Source organism: Lissotriton vulgaris, chromosome 7 (genome assembly GCF_964263255.1).
Source record: "Lissotriton vulgaris chromosome 7, aLisVul1.2, whole genome shotgun sequence".
Taxonomy (NCBI): Eukaryota; Metazoa; Chordata; class Amphibia; order Caudata; family Salamandridae; genus Lissotriton; species Lissotriton vulgaris.
In genome coordinates, this window is record NC_141695.1 from 1,098,106,922 (window position 1) to 1,098,120,638 (window position 13,717).

The following is a 13,717-nucleotide window of genomic DNA, read 5'->3' on the forward strand; positions in this document are numbered from 1 at the left end:
AGTGTTTGGCTGTGTATTATTAACCAGCATTTGTAAAACGTGGATTACATGGCCATGATGAAGCGACGTGTAGTCGTGAAACACATGTTGGCTGGTGAAGAATGCCTTTTGATAAAAAAATATTGAATAAATCAATGATCAATCAAACATTTTACAATTTTGAGTTTCACTCATTTAAGAACTAGACCTCAAACACAGTCAGTGTTTGCTTAAAATTCGCACAGGACTGGACTTTGTTGTCCTGTAATTTACTTTAAGGTCTGTGTCAAACCGTTAAGAGAGCCTCTGTTCTCCTCCCCATTTATTTCTGTAGCAAACAGTTTGTTCCAACACATTATTGTCTTGATTTGGATTCGAAGGTAGATACCCAACACTACCTAATCGCAGCTGATTAGAAAAGAAATGGAGTATTTATTTCTCAGGATCCTTGAATTCCAGAAGAGTACTCACTTATATACCACTGGCAGGGTATGATGAAATACCAGTGTAGTGTTATTCCTTAAAAGAGCAATGTCAGCTTTCCAGATATTTCTGGCTGGCTACATAGACCTCTTTAGTTCAATTTTTTCTTTAAAAAACTTTGCTTATATTGGTTAAATATAAACTAACTCTGTTAGGCTGTACGAATCTTTTCTTCCAGTTCTTTAAAAATGTACTTTTCAAAATTGAAATGTACGTTCTATACAAGCACACACGTATGTATGTGTGTCTGCGTGAGTATTAAAAAAAAAAAAGATAAATTGTGCTTGAGGATCCCTTGCATGGGAAGGACAATTCTGCGACTTTAAATATAGATTCTCCAGAGAAGAACTGCTCCTTCAGGATAGCCAGAGGATTGCGACCACAAAGTCTCTCACTGGAACAAATGTTTTTTAAGTCGTTTTCAGAACTTTAAGTGATTGACATTCTCCTGTGATGTCACTGCAGGATCACTACAAAACATCAAGCCACCACCTATACTATCAACCGCTTTCCACCAAGACGACCAGAATTTGATTCACTGCAAAAGACTACAAATTTAGTTAAACAAGAGCTTCACATCACAAATAAAGTTGACCTCCCTCAGTAAACCTTATAGGTCACACTCAAGGCGTGGCTAGCCTGACTCCGACATGGCCACTGCCTAAGTGGGCTCCGCCTCATCAATCCTCAATTATTCTGCACCTTCGAGTTAGCTGGTTGCCAAAAAAACAGATATCAGCGTCTGAGGCAGCAGGGAGCGTATGTGGGAAGTTTGGAAGGTCCGCTGTCCCTGGTTGCTGCACTACGAGTTGCTGCGTTCTATGCCCTGCCTGAGGCCTCCGGCGGCCATTTTGCGTGTTCCCAGCAGTGCTGTGTAGTGCTGCCCGCCTGTATTGTTGACTGCGGTGTGCTTTTTACCTCCAGCGCGCCCTATTCACGGATCGGGGCTGCGTTCATTGGAGCATGTGGATACTGCGTGGGGGGAGGGGGGGTCAGGTCCTTTGGGCCCGGGTGCGCAGTGGGCCCGGGTGCGCAGTGTCACACGCCCATGGGTGTCCAGCGCTAGGCGGTGGCATATTTCTTGGGACTGCGTTTTCTGTGCGACTTTACCCTTTCCACCTTGCCTAATTACATAACGGACCTCCTTACAGTATCGGTGAGCCAGCCATTTCGTCCCAATGCTGCCGGGAGAGGTGTGGTGGTTGGACTGCGCATTGCACGGCTTATTAAGCCAGGACAGGGCTCCCTGTTGACTTCATGAGATCACGCCTGCCTGATAGTGTGGTGAGTGTTCCTGAAGGAGTGGAGTGCTCACGCTGTGCATCTGGGCCTTTGCAACTACACAGTTGAATCGACTCTGCCCCCTACTGGTGCCCCACCCATGTGGATCTCGTGGGCAAGCACTGTGCATCCTATGGTGCAGTTGTTACTTCGGCATGGTCAGTCTTGGCTATAGCAGCAGGAGGGCAGGCGGGAGCTAATGGGTTCCTGCCAGGGCTCTGATATTTGAGCACTTTAGCAACGCTGTAGAGGACCCGGGTCAGGTTGGCAGTGTCTTAATAATTTTGTTCTCTGCGCATTAATCATGGAATACCTCCTTTTTGGCAGGACTACTACAGCAGCGCCCCTGTGAAACTTCTAATTTTGCTTCTATCAAGTTGGAGACTTGATTTTCTGCGCTGGGAGTTCACAGTTGTGATTTGGAGTGACTCTTGAGCATCTGCACCAATTATTGGCGTCGCCTCCCCCACGCGGCAGGGTCGCAGGTAGTCCTCCTCGGTGCAGTAGCTGTGGGCAAGATGGGGAAAACTGACAAGACCCAATGCAAACTGCACTTTGAGCACCGCAAGTCAATGAGGCATCCTGATGATCGCGACTCTATAAGCTTCTGAGCCAGTGATGGATCCCTCTGCATCTGAAGGAAACGGGAAAAGGAGAGCGGAGCAGGAGGTTCAGCCACCCCAAGTACATACGATTACATAATTGATTTGAGTGACATGAAGCCATGTGGACACTGGCCCTGTCCTCATGCACCACCACAGCATTGTCTACACCCCCTTTGCCTCTGAGTTTTGGAGAATTTTGGAGACAGACTGAGTTTAGCAGCAAAGACTCCACCGCCTTGCCTGACCTCAAGATGGCCGCCTCAGTTGGTCCCCCCATGACACCCTACCACTCATGGACAATTGATCTGGCTATCTACCCGATCTTGATTACAGCCTTCACTGAACCCTTCATCCTGCTCTACCTCCAGAGCATTTACTCATTGATCTTTCCCTTGACTGTGGAGACCTGGCTATCTGACTGACGCCTGGTCTAGCTACCTGTTCGCTGAAGAGGAGATGAGCTGTGTATTCCCCCTCGGCCGTCACCTACCCAGCCGGACCTTGGACAGACCGTCCATTGTCTCTGTTGTATCCCCCTCCTACTCCTTCACCCTACCCCTTTCCCCCTCGACGCTCCTTTCCTCTCGTCATCTTTGCTCTTGAAATGTTTTTCCGTTGAGACCTAGCTATTTGACCGATGCCCGGTGGAGCTACCTGATAGCTGAAGAGGAGATGGGCTGTGGATTCGCCCGTGGCCGTCACCTACCCAGTCAGACCTGGGGCAGACTTTCCCTTCATCTTTCAGTTGTATCTATACCTTACCCCCTTTCCCTTCTTCACTCCATTTTACTTACCCTCTATGTTCTTTTAATGTTTTTAATGGTATGTTTTTTGTAATTTGTAACTGATATAATTTGACAACTATGTGGAACCTTACGTAAAGCGCTCTGATACCTTCGAGTCTAGCCAGCGCTATATAAAATTCTTATAATAAAATAAATTTCATTCTCCGTTTTTTTCACATACCTAATACTAATAAAGCTTTCTCCATCATAAGGAAGACTGTGCAGGCACTTGCAGTGTCTGTTTTACAAATCTATGCTAAAAATACAGCTGGAAATTTATTTCTGTAGTTTACAATCTACTTTTGAAGTAACCTTCTAATATTTTGGGGATTCACAAATATCTTCAACAATACTCTCAAAAATGTATTAACAATTTACAAGGACTTCTCCAACTACCAAACGTTTACTGGTGCATTTTTTCACTAGTTGGAAATGCTGCAGCAGTAATTTCATCTGAAAAGTACGTTTTAACATTTCACCTTTTATCTTTTTTTCTGTATTCCGCTACAAAGTGCTAATTGTTCAGACATTAACAGCACACAATTTTGTTTAACTACATCAAAGGTTGTCAATCAATACAGAATCTCAAGGAAGCAATTGTGATATACCACCACGGATCGTTGATAAATATATATCCAATTCGACTATTTTTCTTAAATTGAGTGGCGCAAATTTTACTCTTCAGAAACCGGTCTTACTTCTCTAGGACCAGTGAAAAGAAGCTGCTTTTCAAATACTCAGTCACAGCAATGCGTAAAGTCTTCTTTTACAATATGATGCTTGAAATTCAATTGGAAATTGCTAAGGGAAGTGGCTAGTGGTGACCAGAAAGAGTCTGAATTTTGTCACTGTTTTCTTTTACACCAGGGGTTTGCAAATTATAACAGAAAAGTTAGTTACCTTCATTGCTACATAATAGCACCCTGTAATTCTTCTGAAATACAACCTTGACTACTCAAATCACTCACATTTTTACAAGGTTTCACAGGTCGACAGGGAGTTGCTCTTCGTATACTTTTAGGTGTATTCTCCTTATGATGTTTCATTTTATACAGATGTTTTCCTACAAAAATGCAAGAGTATTCATTTTTGTAGCATGAACACTTCTAAATGGATAAAACAGATTGTCATGAGGTTGTACTATCTTACACCAGCTAAACAATTGTTTGATAATCTAGGGCACACTATAGCTAGTGCTTCAAGGTCACTGTGCACCATGAATGTAATAGGCACTAAGGATTATCATTTAGCAAAATGGGGCCTCAGCACGAGACAGTCATTGATGAGACTAGCAAATTCGAGCCCTGAAGTGACTTTGGGGGTTGGAAATTTGCCCCATTACAAGATGGAGACTGAGAGTCTACTTAAAAATAGCAAATATTACAGAAATCAGATTAACTGCATTTAATTCTTATCGTACTGCCTTATTCTTGACAATATTTTCACCAACAGATTTGGGTACTTTGATCCACTGGGTCCCACTGGGAGAATGTATGTGCCTTCATTATTTCTACATTGCTTGCAATGCTGATGGGCCTGGTAATTCTAGTTTCCAGATACATTCGATATTAACAGAACCTGTAAAGGGTTGGGGCAAAAACATTTAAGCTAAATGCCTTAAGTCTTTAAATGATACATTCAAAAAATTAAACCAAGGCAAATCAACAGACAGCACCACAACTAGCTCCTTTTAAAGTTTAGTACATTTTACAAAGCTTTTGGAATATGGCAGCTTCAACCTATGCTCTACAGAGATGGAACAGAACACAACTGGTATGTTCGGTGGTACGCCACAATATGAATGGAATCTATCAAAGATTGCAGTAAAATAAAATTAAGGACTCCTTTTAAAAATATTGCATCTGTCTCGTGCTATTTTACACATTTTATGCTTCTTAGTTAACTTGAACACTGCTTACTTTAAATATCTTTTTTTATTGATTTTGCATTAAAAACCAGCAGTTTGCAATGCAAAAGCAGCTGTCACAAAAACTGTTAGTAGGGTTATAACAGTGTAGGACAGAGAAGTGCGATTGATTATATGGAAATCAGGACTCTGCCCCAACAATCAAAGATTACAGTAAGTCCTCTTCTAAGAGACAGAAGAGGAAAAGATACAGGCAAAAACAATTAAAAGCAGATGTCCTGATAGTGAATATGTGAGTATACAGACTCAAATAGAGGTAGGTAAACGTGACAAAGTAGGAAGGGGAGGGACTAATGATACTCTGATGTCCTGAACTTATGTCTTCCAATGCAGCGACTCCTTTCATTGCTATTTGAACAGATGTTTCGTTGAAAAAAAAACAAGTGATGAACTGTATTTCCATCAAATGGACATTTCTTGCATATGCTTCTGTTCTGTAAATGTGTCATTAAGTTATGGTGAGCAATATCATGCAAAAACACATTCAGTGACGGCTTAAATTAGGAGTTATTCTAGTTGTGTCAAAAATTATCACCGTTTCCCCACATAATTCTGTTATTTTATTTATTTTAATCACTTGCTTTTAGGCTTATTTTAGGTTTAGGTTCCTAAACCCATACAGTCCAGGTTCCATTTCAGTCTGTCTGCACTGTTCAGTCACCATTTTCGTCATTTTTCACAGAACTGGTATTTATGTCTAAACATCACTTAGCCTCAATTGCTACACTATCAAGTGACAAGCCTTGTACATCTTCTCGATATCTACATGTCAAAGATTTAGAAGCAGACGCTTATAGTAAACATAAGGTAAAGATTATGAAAATACTTAGAGGCTTTTTACATAGGTGATGTACTTTACAACCGGTTAGATATAGTGTTTAAAAAACTCCCCATCTGATTCTGCAATGCAGGCTAAATGGCAGTGGTCAATCCAATGTCCCCAGAATTGACCACTTAAGAGAGAGAAACAACAGACAGGTCGTAGATCCAGATGGCCACAGCATCAGATGTAATCTTAACTGAAGAAGGCTCCAGCAAGACTCTGAGGCCCAGCAGAGCATTTTGCCTTCAGTAACTAGTGCCAGGATTTTGATCTCGCATAGACACAATCTCCTTGTGCTTGAACTAGCTCTCAATTTCACTGTTTGTGAAATGCTTTACTTTTAATTTCTATGTTCTATGATGTTACCAAGCAATATTGTGTGTGCTAGATTCAGGAGCTGGAAACTAATTGGTTTAAAATAAATGTCAAAATGGATATACCGTTTCTAGTTATCCATGAGTGTGCAAGGGACTATTAGTATCCCATAAAACACAAAACCACATCAACAGATATGCTCAGTGGGTTGTGTTGAGGATACAGTAACCTGGAATTCCCTGCTCAAGAAATGGTGCATTGAACTTGGTGTCCCTGATCCTATGGGTTGGGAATGCAAAGCTTATAGACCTGGGTAAGACCCCAGGACGCGCAGTACATCAAATAAGCCAATGATCACAGATCCACGAAAAAATGGGTGAGCCAGTGGACCGCATGTCTGAATACAAGGCCTACCTAAACCGGAGTCCGGCTATAGGGCAAGTGAGATCAGGAGTCAGGCAGTAGGCAGAGAGGTCGCAAAAAGAGGAGAGGGGGACATTCTTAACTCTCTCCTCGTGATATAGGACCATACTGGGCACAGTTATGGGTATAGGTCACGACCAGTTAATCCAAGAAGGTGTGGGGAAGAGGTTGACTCGAAAGGAGAGGCTCATGAGGCAGAGGTCCGATCCTCGTATCCTTCAAAATTTCAGAAACCTACTTCTTTCCCATAATAGTCAGAAGGATATAAACTAGTTGAAAAACACTATCATAGTGAAATCGGGAGCAGAGCATTTCATATCAATTTCTATGACTTTTCACAGATGAAAAGGAGTTTGAGAATTTTCCAAAGTCACTTGAAGATCAATAACTACACAACTACACAGTAGTAAAATATCCCTTTGAGCAACAGCACAAAAAAACTGTTCAAACAACTATAATACAAGAGAGGAAATATGTAGGCTGTGTTTAAGATATGAATGGAAAATCTTGCTTCCTTACTGTTGAATATCGTCTGTAAAAATAAGGGTCACTCACCTCTTACCTTAGCTCTCCTTCCAGTGATCTTCATTTATAGAAGCAAGCAGTGAACAGACACACCCACATGCAAGATCATGTAATACATTTTATAAACACTGTTTAAAAAAAAGAAAGGAAAAAGCCTATCTTACTGCCATACTGGCCTATTTTCTGCAATTTAGAGAATGTCACTAGACTAACATACCCAACAAGAAAAACCTGTGCAAACGTTTTTAAAGGTAACATAGCAAGCTGCAAAATAGGCTGCAGACTTTAGCAGATAAAAAATGACTATTCCTTTAAAAAGTGAACATCACTCCTGTCCCATCTTGTCGTACTCAAGTAAGGATACTGCTAATACATCAAATGTCTCCTAGTTTGTTTTTTTTCCACCGCGAAGGATGGAGGGTGCTTAGGACTTCATTGAGGATGTTCCTCAAAGTATGACATAATGAAAATAAGAAATGTTTCCTTCTCCTTAACAGTATCTTCAGTGAGGGACATTATCATTTAGGCGCAGCAAACCACTCCTGTGAAAAGAGCATTGGGAGGCAAGAAAAAACCATGCAATGCCCAAAGAGTTACTGAAAACATTGGAGACCCCTTTTCTAGAGACTGGTGGCTTGAGGAAATGGGAACTTTCAGAGGAAGCAGTCATCTTCACTGATGCCAAGCTATTTCCACCAGAATATCTTATCTTTCCTAATCTCCTTGGCCAATAAAGTTTGCCTAACTATGACATTTAACAGAAGCTTTCTAGTTTAAACTGTCCAACCAAGTGCCATGGGGGTTCATACTTATGAACCATATACTGAAGTACAGAAATATAAACACTGCAGAATAGTGAACAAAAGTGCAGAAAATATATTACAGTAGCTTCCTCATTAGCCATACTTAGGAGACCACGAAGGACGGGTTTGAGGAAGATGGGGGTAACGGAGAGAAGAAATAGAAAAGCAGTGTTGAGGAAATAAATGCAAGAACTGGCTTAATGGTAACTATAGGTGGTTTCAAAAACCTAACAGCAACAAAAATGAAATGATTATGTTCTGAATTAACAGAGGTAGAGGCTGACAGGCAAGGTTAGATTAGGGAGCGGCAAGAGTGCACATGCAGGTTTTCAAACTATGCAAATGTTCTCTAAGCGAACTAGACTTGGTATTGATTTTGCCACAAAGAATTGATCAGTGAGTGGAAAAAATACAAGAGCGAGTACCCAAATATTGTTCATGTATTACAGAAAATCAAGAAATGATAGCAAAGCCGAAATTACCTGCTATGGTGGTGGATAAGTGGACAAATGATGAAGCTTCTTTGACAACAGAAAGGTCCCTACAAATAAAATAGCATCATGATATACATGCAAACAGAAACAACGGCAAACGTAAGAAAAATGCTGTGACTTGTAGAGAATTTACTACCTACAAGAAACATACAAATTCTAGGAGCTATTAATTTTCGCCATTCATATACTATTACTATTGTTGTTGAACCTTTTACAATTTACTTACAGGTTTGTGTCTCTCATTTTAGTTAGGTGTCACATTGTTTCGACTACATGTTTGGATTGGATATATTACCTGTGCCCATACAGACCCCAGTCTCAGTTGCAGGATCACTCATCCATGGAACAATGTGGGCCTCTGCTTATACTGTTCTGCCAACTATTACTGTCCATCGGGGTGTGGTCTGGCCGAGAAGAGAGATGGCCGCTCTCTGAGAGGGCTCCGCCGGCTGATGCATCATCCGGCCATAATCCAATGAAATCGCAGGGAATTAACACATTTTGACACTAGACATTGATCGCCCTAAGCATTGTGCACCTGTGGCCATTTCCGAGTCTGCAGAGCTGAAAATTCGCCATTTGAAGGCTGGGCCTAGCTGACCCGTGACCGTGTGCTGCTGGATGGTGATCGACACGCAAGGGCTGAGCCGGTTAAGAGTGCACCCTCAGTAATTCACTGGGGGCCCAGTCGCTGTTGAGGGGAACTCGCGGCAGGAAGAACGCTTGTGGATGCAGCCTGGGCCTTTGAGGCGGTCGTGAGCACCGGCCTCCGAGGTGCGCCGAGTAGAAAGGCTGGTCGGATCCGACTGAGGCAGCTGAGTGAGGGGGGACGGCTGGGCCATGTTCTTCCCAGAGACCTGTTGCCGCGGCTTACCTCTGGCCTTCTGGCTCCTGGAGGTGGATTAACTGAGCCAGTCTCATCGCTTGAGATTGACGGCAGGCTGGTAGGGGTCGCAGCTAGTCGGAGCGGATGGGTGGGCAACTGAGGCTGAGCACCGCCAGTGGCAGTCACTGCCCCTGCAGACAGAACTGCGGGTGCACGCCTGGGAAGGAAAACAACACTGTATTGCACTGGGGACCCCTGCGTGCTTCGCACACAGTAGCGGGCACATTAAGCTTATGGACATTAAAGGAACTAAGGCCCTTAGGGAGCACACAGCAGTCTTTGCATTCACTAAATGGCAGTTAAATACCCTGTGGATGAGGCGCTTGATGGTTCTTAGCAGGAGGCCCCTGTGCAAGCTGTTCGGCCACATTAAAGGTGGATCGGCCAACGTGAGATGGTAACACAGCTGCAAAGAATATTACAATACAGGACTAGCTAGCAGGCCCAGAAGGGACACATCATATTGTCTTTCCACGCTTGCGACTACCCGGAGAAGTGGTAGCTGAAGCAAGACCTGAAGAACAAGTTACTTACCTTCGGTAACGATATATCTGTAAGAAACAGTAGTTAGTATTAGATTCCTTACCTTAGAATATCCCCAGGCGTCAGACTGGATCCGGAATTTTTTTGCGTAGCAATACCCCTGCACGTCGTTAGGCGTCGTCCATGGCTCCACGTCCGTCGTCGGAGTACTTAGACGCCGCCCATGCGCGCTGACGTCAGTTCTTAGACACAGCTTTTCCGCGCCAGATACGCAGAGCCATGCTAGAACCAACACTGGTGCCAAGAAGCTAAGGCCCTGAAAGGGGATGACCTTAACCCTAGGTATCAGTTCGCAGAACGGGGAGGATGGGTGGGGCGGTAAGGAATCTAATACTAACTACTGTTTCTTACAGATATATCGTTACCGAAGGTAAGTAACTTGTTCATCTGAAAGAAACAGGTTAGTATTAGATTCCATACCTTCGAATAGATACCCCAGCAATACCAACCCCGGTGGAGAGTCTGCAAACCAATACTTACACCAGAAAGTCCTGGAGGACGGAACAGCCAAAGAAGCCATCCCTCCGGACTTGACTATCCAGGCAGTAGTGCCTCGCAAAGGTGTGCAGCGAGGCCCACGTAGCCGCCTGGCAAATGTCCTGCAGGGGGACTCCCCGAACCAGGGCAGTAGTAGCCGCCGTGGCCCGAGTGGAATGGGCCCTCAGCCCAACTGGAGGCTCCTTTCCTGCCAAGGAGTAGCACGCCTTGATGCATAAGACGACCCACCGAGAGATGGTTTGCTTCTGAACCGCCCGTCCGTTCTTCGCACCTACGTAACCAACAAAGAGCTGGTCATCCACCCGGAACTGGCGGGTGCGATCCACATAGAATGAAAGCGCACGTTTTGGGTCCAGACGATGGAGCCGCTCTTCATCCTTTGAAGGATGCGGAGGCGGGAAGAAGGAGGGCAAGGTGATGGTCTGCCTGATGTGGAAAGCAGAGACTACCTTGGGCAGTAAAGAAGGTCTTGTACGCAACACCACTTTGTCCGGATGTACAGATAGGAAAGGGGGTTTGCAAGATTGGGCCTGGAGCTCACTCACTTTCCTGGCAGAGGTGATGGCAACCAGGAAAGCTGTCTTCAAAGTGAGAAGACGGAGAGGACAAGTGTCTCAAAGGGAGCGCACATCAGGAAAGTAAGAACCAGGTTCAAGTCCCACTGGGGCATCACAAAGGGAACAGGTGGAAACATGTGTGTGATGCCCTTCAGAAAACGAGTTACTATAGGGGACTTGAACAAAGAAGGTTGATCAGGCAGCCTTAGGAAGGCCGAAAGGGCAGAAAGGTAGCCCTTGATAGTACCCAGAACAGAGCCCTGCTGGGCAAGAGAAAGAAGGAAGAGAAGAACCTCAGAGAGAGGGACAGAAAGAGGATCCACAGCCTTTGCTGTGCACCATGCCACAAATCTGTTCCACCGGGCAAGCGTATACCGACTTTGTGGAGGGATGCCTGGCTGCCAGAATAACATTACAGACTTCAGGAGGCAAGTCAAATGGCCTCAACTGTCGCCGCTCAATTTCCAAGTATGGAGGTGGAGACTGGACAGGTTCAGGTGGAGGACCGTCCCCTGCTGCTGCGACAGAAGGTCCTCCTGAAGAGGCAGACGGATCGGGGGACCGACTGACATTGAGTAGCTCGGGATGCCAGTACCTTCGAGCCCAGTCCGGAGCCACAAGGATGACTTGGGCCTGGTCGCGCCTGATTTTCTTCAGCACTCTGGGCAGAAGTGGTATAGGCGAAAAGGCGTATAACAGACCGCAACTCCACTCGCAACGAAATGCGTCGCAGAGAGAGTGCCGCCTTGGAAATTCCAACGCGCAGAACTGATGACATTGCGCGTTCTCTTCGGTGGCGAATAGATCTAACCAAGGCTCTCCCCACTGAAGAAAGATGCCTTGCGCCACGTCCACGTTCAGACGTCATTCGTGATCCATCGAGCACTGTCGGCTGAGTTCGTCCGCCCTGGCGTTCAGAGAACCTGCCAGGTGGTGAACCACCAGGGTCACGCCCTGATGTTCCAGCCACTGCCACAGGCGCAGAGCCTCTTGACAGAGGGTCCAGGACCCCACACCGCCCTGTTTGTTGCAGTACCACATGGCGGTGGTGTTGTCCGTGAACACCTGCACTGCACTCCCTCGGACAGAGGGTAGGAATGCCTTCAGTGCCAGACGAATCGCCTGCAGCTCCAGAAGGTTGATATGGAGCTGGGACTCCGCCGGAGACCAGAGGCCTCTGATCTCCGCCTCTCCCATGTGGCCTCCCCAGCCCTGGAGGGACGCGTCCATCACAACTACGTGCTCCGGTTGGGGAAGGGAGAGGGATCTGCCGCTGACCCAATGGCGGTCCGTGAGCCACCACTGCAGCTGTCTCGCAGTGCCCTCCGAGATCAGGACATGGTCGGACAGGTTGCCCTGATGCTGGGCCCACTGAAACTTCAGGTCCCACTGCAGAGCCCGCATCCGCCACCGGGCGTGATGCACCAGAAGGATGCAGGAAGCCATCAGCCCCAGAAGCCGCAGCGTCCCGGACTCGCTGCTCGGGAGGATAAACCCGAAACTGCGCCGAGTCCAGAACAGCTCCGATGAAGAGGAGCTTTTGGGAGGGACACAGGTGTGATTTCGGCACGTTGATGGAAAACCTCAGAAGGTGCAGGAGATCCGCCGTAATCTGGAGGTGGTGGACGTCTGTCTGGGGCGAGCCCGCCTTCAACAACCAGTCGTCGAGGTAGGGGAAGACTGAAACCCCTAACCTGCGCAGATGAGCTGCGACCACCGCCATCACTTTCGTGAACACCCGTGGGGCGCTGGTAAGGCCAAAGGGGAGCACAGTGAACTGAAAGTGCTCGAGGCCTACCGTGAACCGCAGGTAACGCCGGGTGCCAGCAGGACGGGGATGTGAAAGTAAGCGTCCTGCAAGTCCAATGCCACCATCCAGTCTTGCGGGTCTAGGGCAGCCAAGACCTGAGCCAAAGTCAACATCTTGAAATTCTCCTTCCGGAGGAAGCCGTTGACGTTCCGTAGGTCCAAGATAGGGCGTAGGCCCCCTTTGCCCTTCTTGGGAACCAGAAAGTAATGGGAGTAACAACCACACCCTACTTCTGGCCCAGGAACGCGCTCGATGGCCCCCTTGGCCAAGAGGGCTGTAACTGTAAGGATCCGGTCTCGGTTTCCGCAGGAGTGCCAGGAGCCGATGATAACCCCCAACCCTTCCTCCCTACACCACCTGTGCCTATCAAACACTAGGATTACAGATATGGTGGTCCTAGACATAGATTTCTACACACAATTATTCAAAAAGTTTCTCAGCTCAGTTGTTATTCACACCAGAAATTGATTCCTAAAGTGAAAAAACACAAAAACATAATAGCCCAAAAACACACAGGTGTCCGATACAAATACACACCAGCAATTTCTTGTTATCGTTATTAAAAGTAGAGGAGAGAACTCTACTATTTATTCATAATAAAAATCTCCTCATTTGGCAGTATACAAATATACAATATCTATGATTGAGGACAGAAGGGGTTACGGAGAAAAAAGTGCGTAGAGTGAAGTTCTCGTGCTCGTGCAAAGGATAGAAAGGACCAAGCGGTCAGGGGATATTGAATGGTATGATCATAGAGAAATCTGTTGGCTTAGATTTAGACAGAGCCAGCCCTCAAAAGTTAGTTCGTAAAGGAGTTGTAATTGTCTTTACAAAGGTCACTTCGCTCAGATGGTTTTTGGTCTTCAAAGAAGGGTGGATGGGCAGGGGCATAAGAGATGCCGGCTCACTGTAGGGGAAGGATGTCGACGTTTCGACCCAAGGATAAACAGGGCAATTTGTATCCTCATAGACGGGTCTTC

General features: G+C 45.7%; 1 protein-coding gene across 1 annotated transcript in view; it reads right to left on the minus strand.

The window, feature by feature from the left end:
• The window catches only part of MEIKIN (meiotic kinetochore factor), a 976,054-nt gene that overhangs the window by 331,570 nt on the left and 630,767 nt on the right, over positions 1 to 13,717 (minus strand). The window contains exons 8-9 of the mRNA XM_086928855.1: positions 8,432 to 8,490; positions 4,102 to 4,196 (exon numbers count right to left, since the gene is read on the minus strand). Of these exons, the coding sequence (XP_086784981.1) occupies positions 4,102 to 4,196; positions 8,432 to 8,490 (154 nt within the window). The remainder of the gene's footprint in view (positions 1 to 4,101; positions 4,197 to 8,431; positions 8,491 to 13,717) is intronic.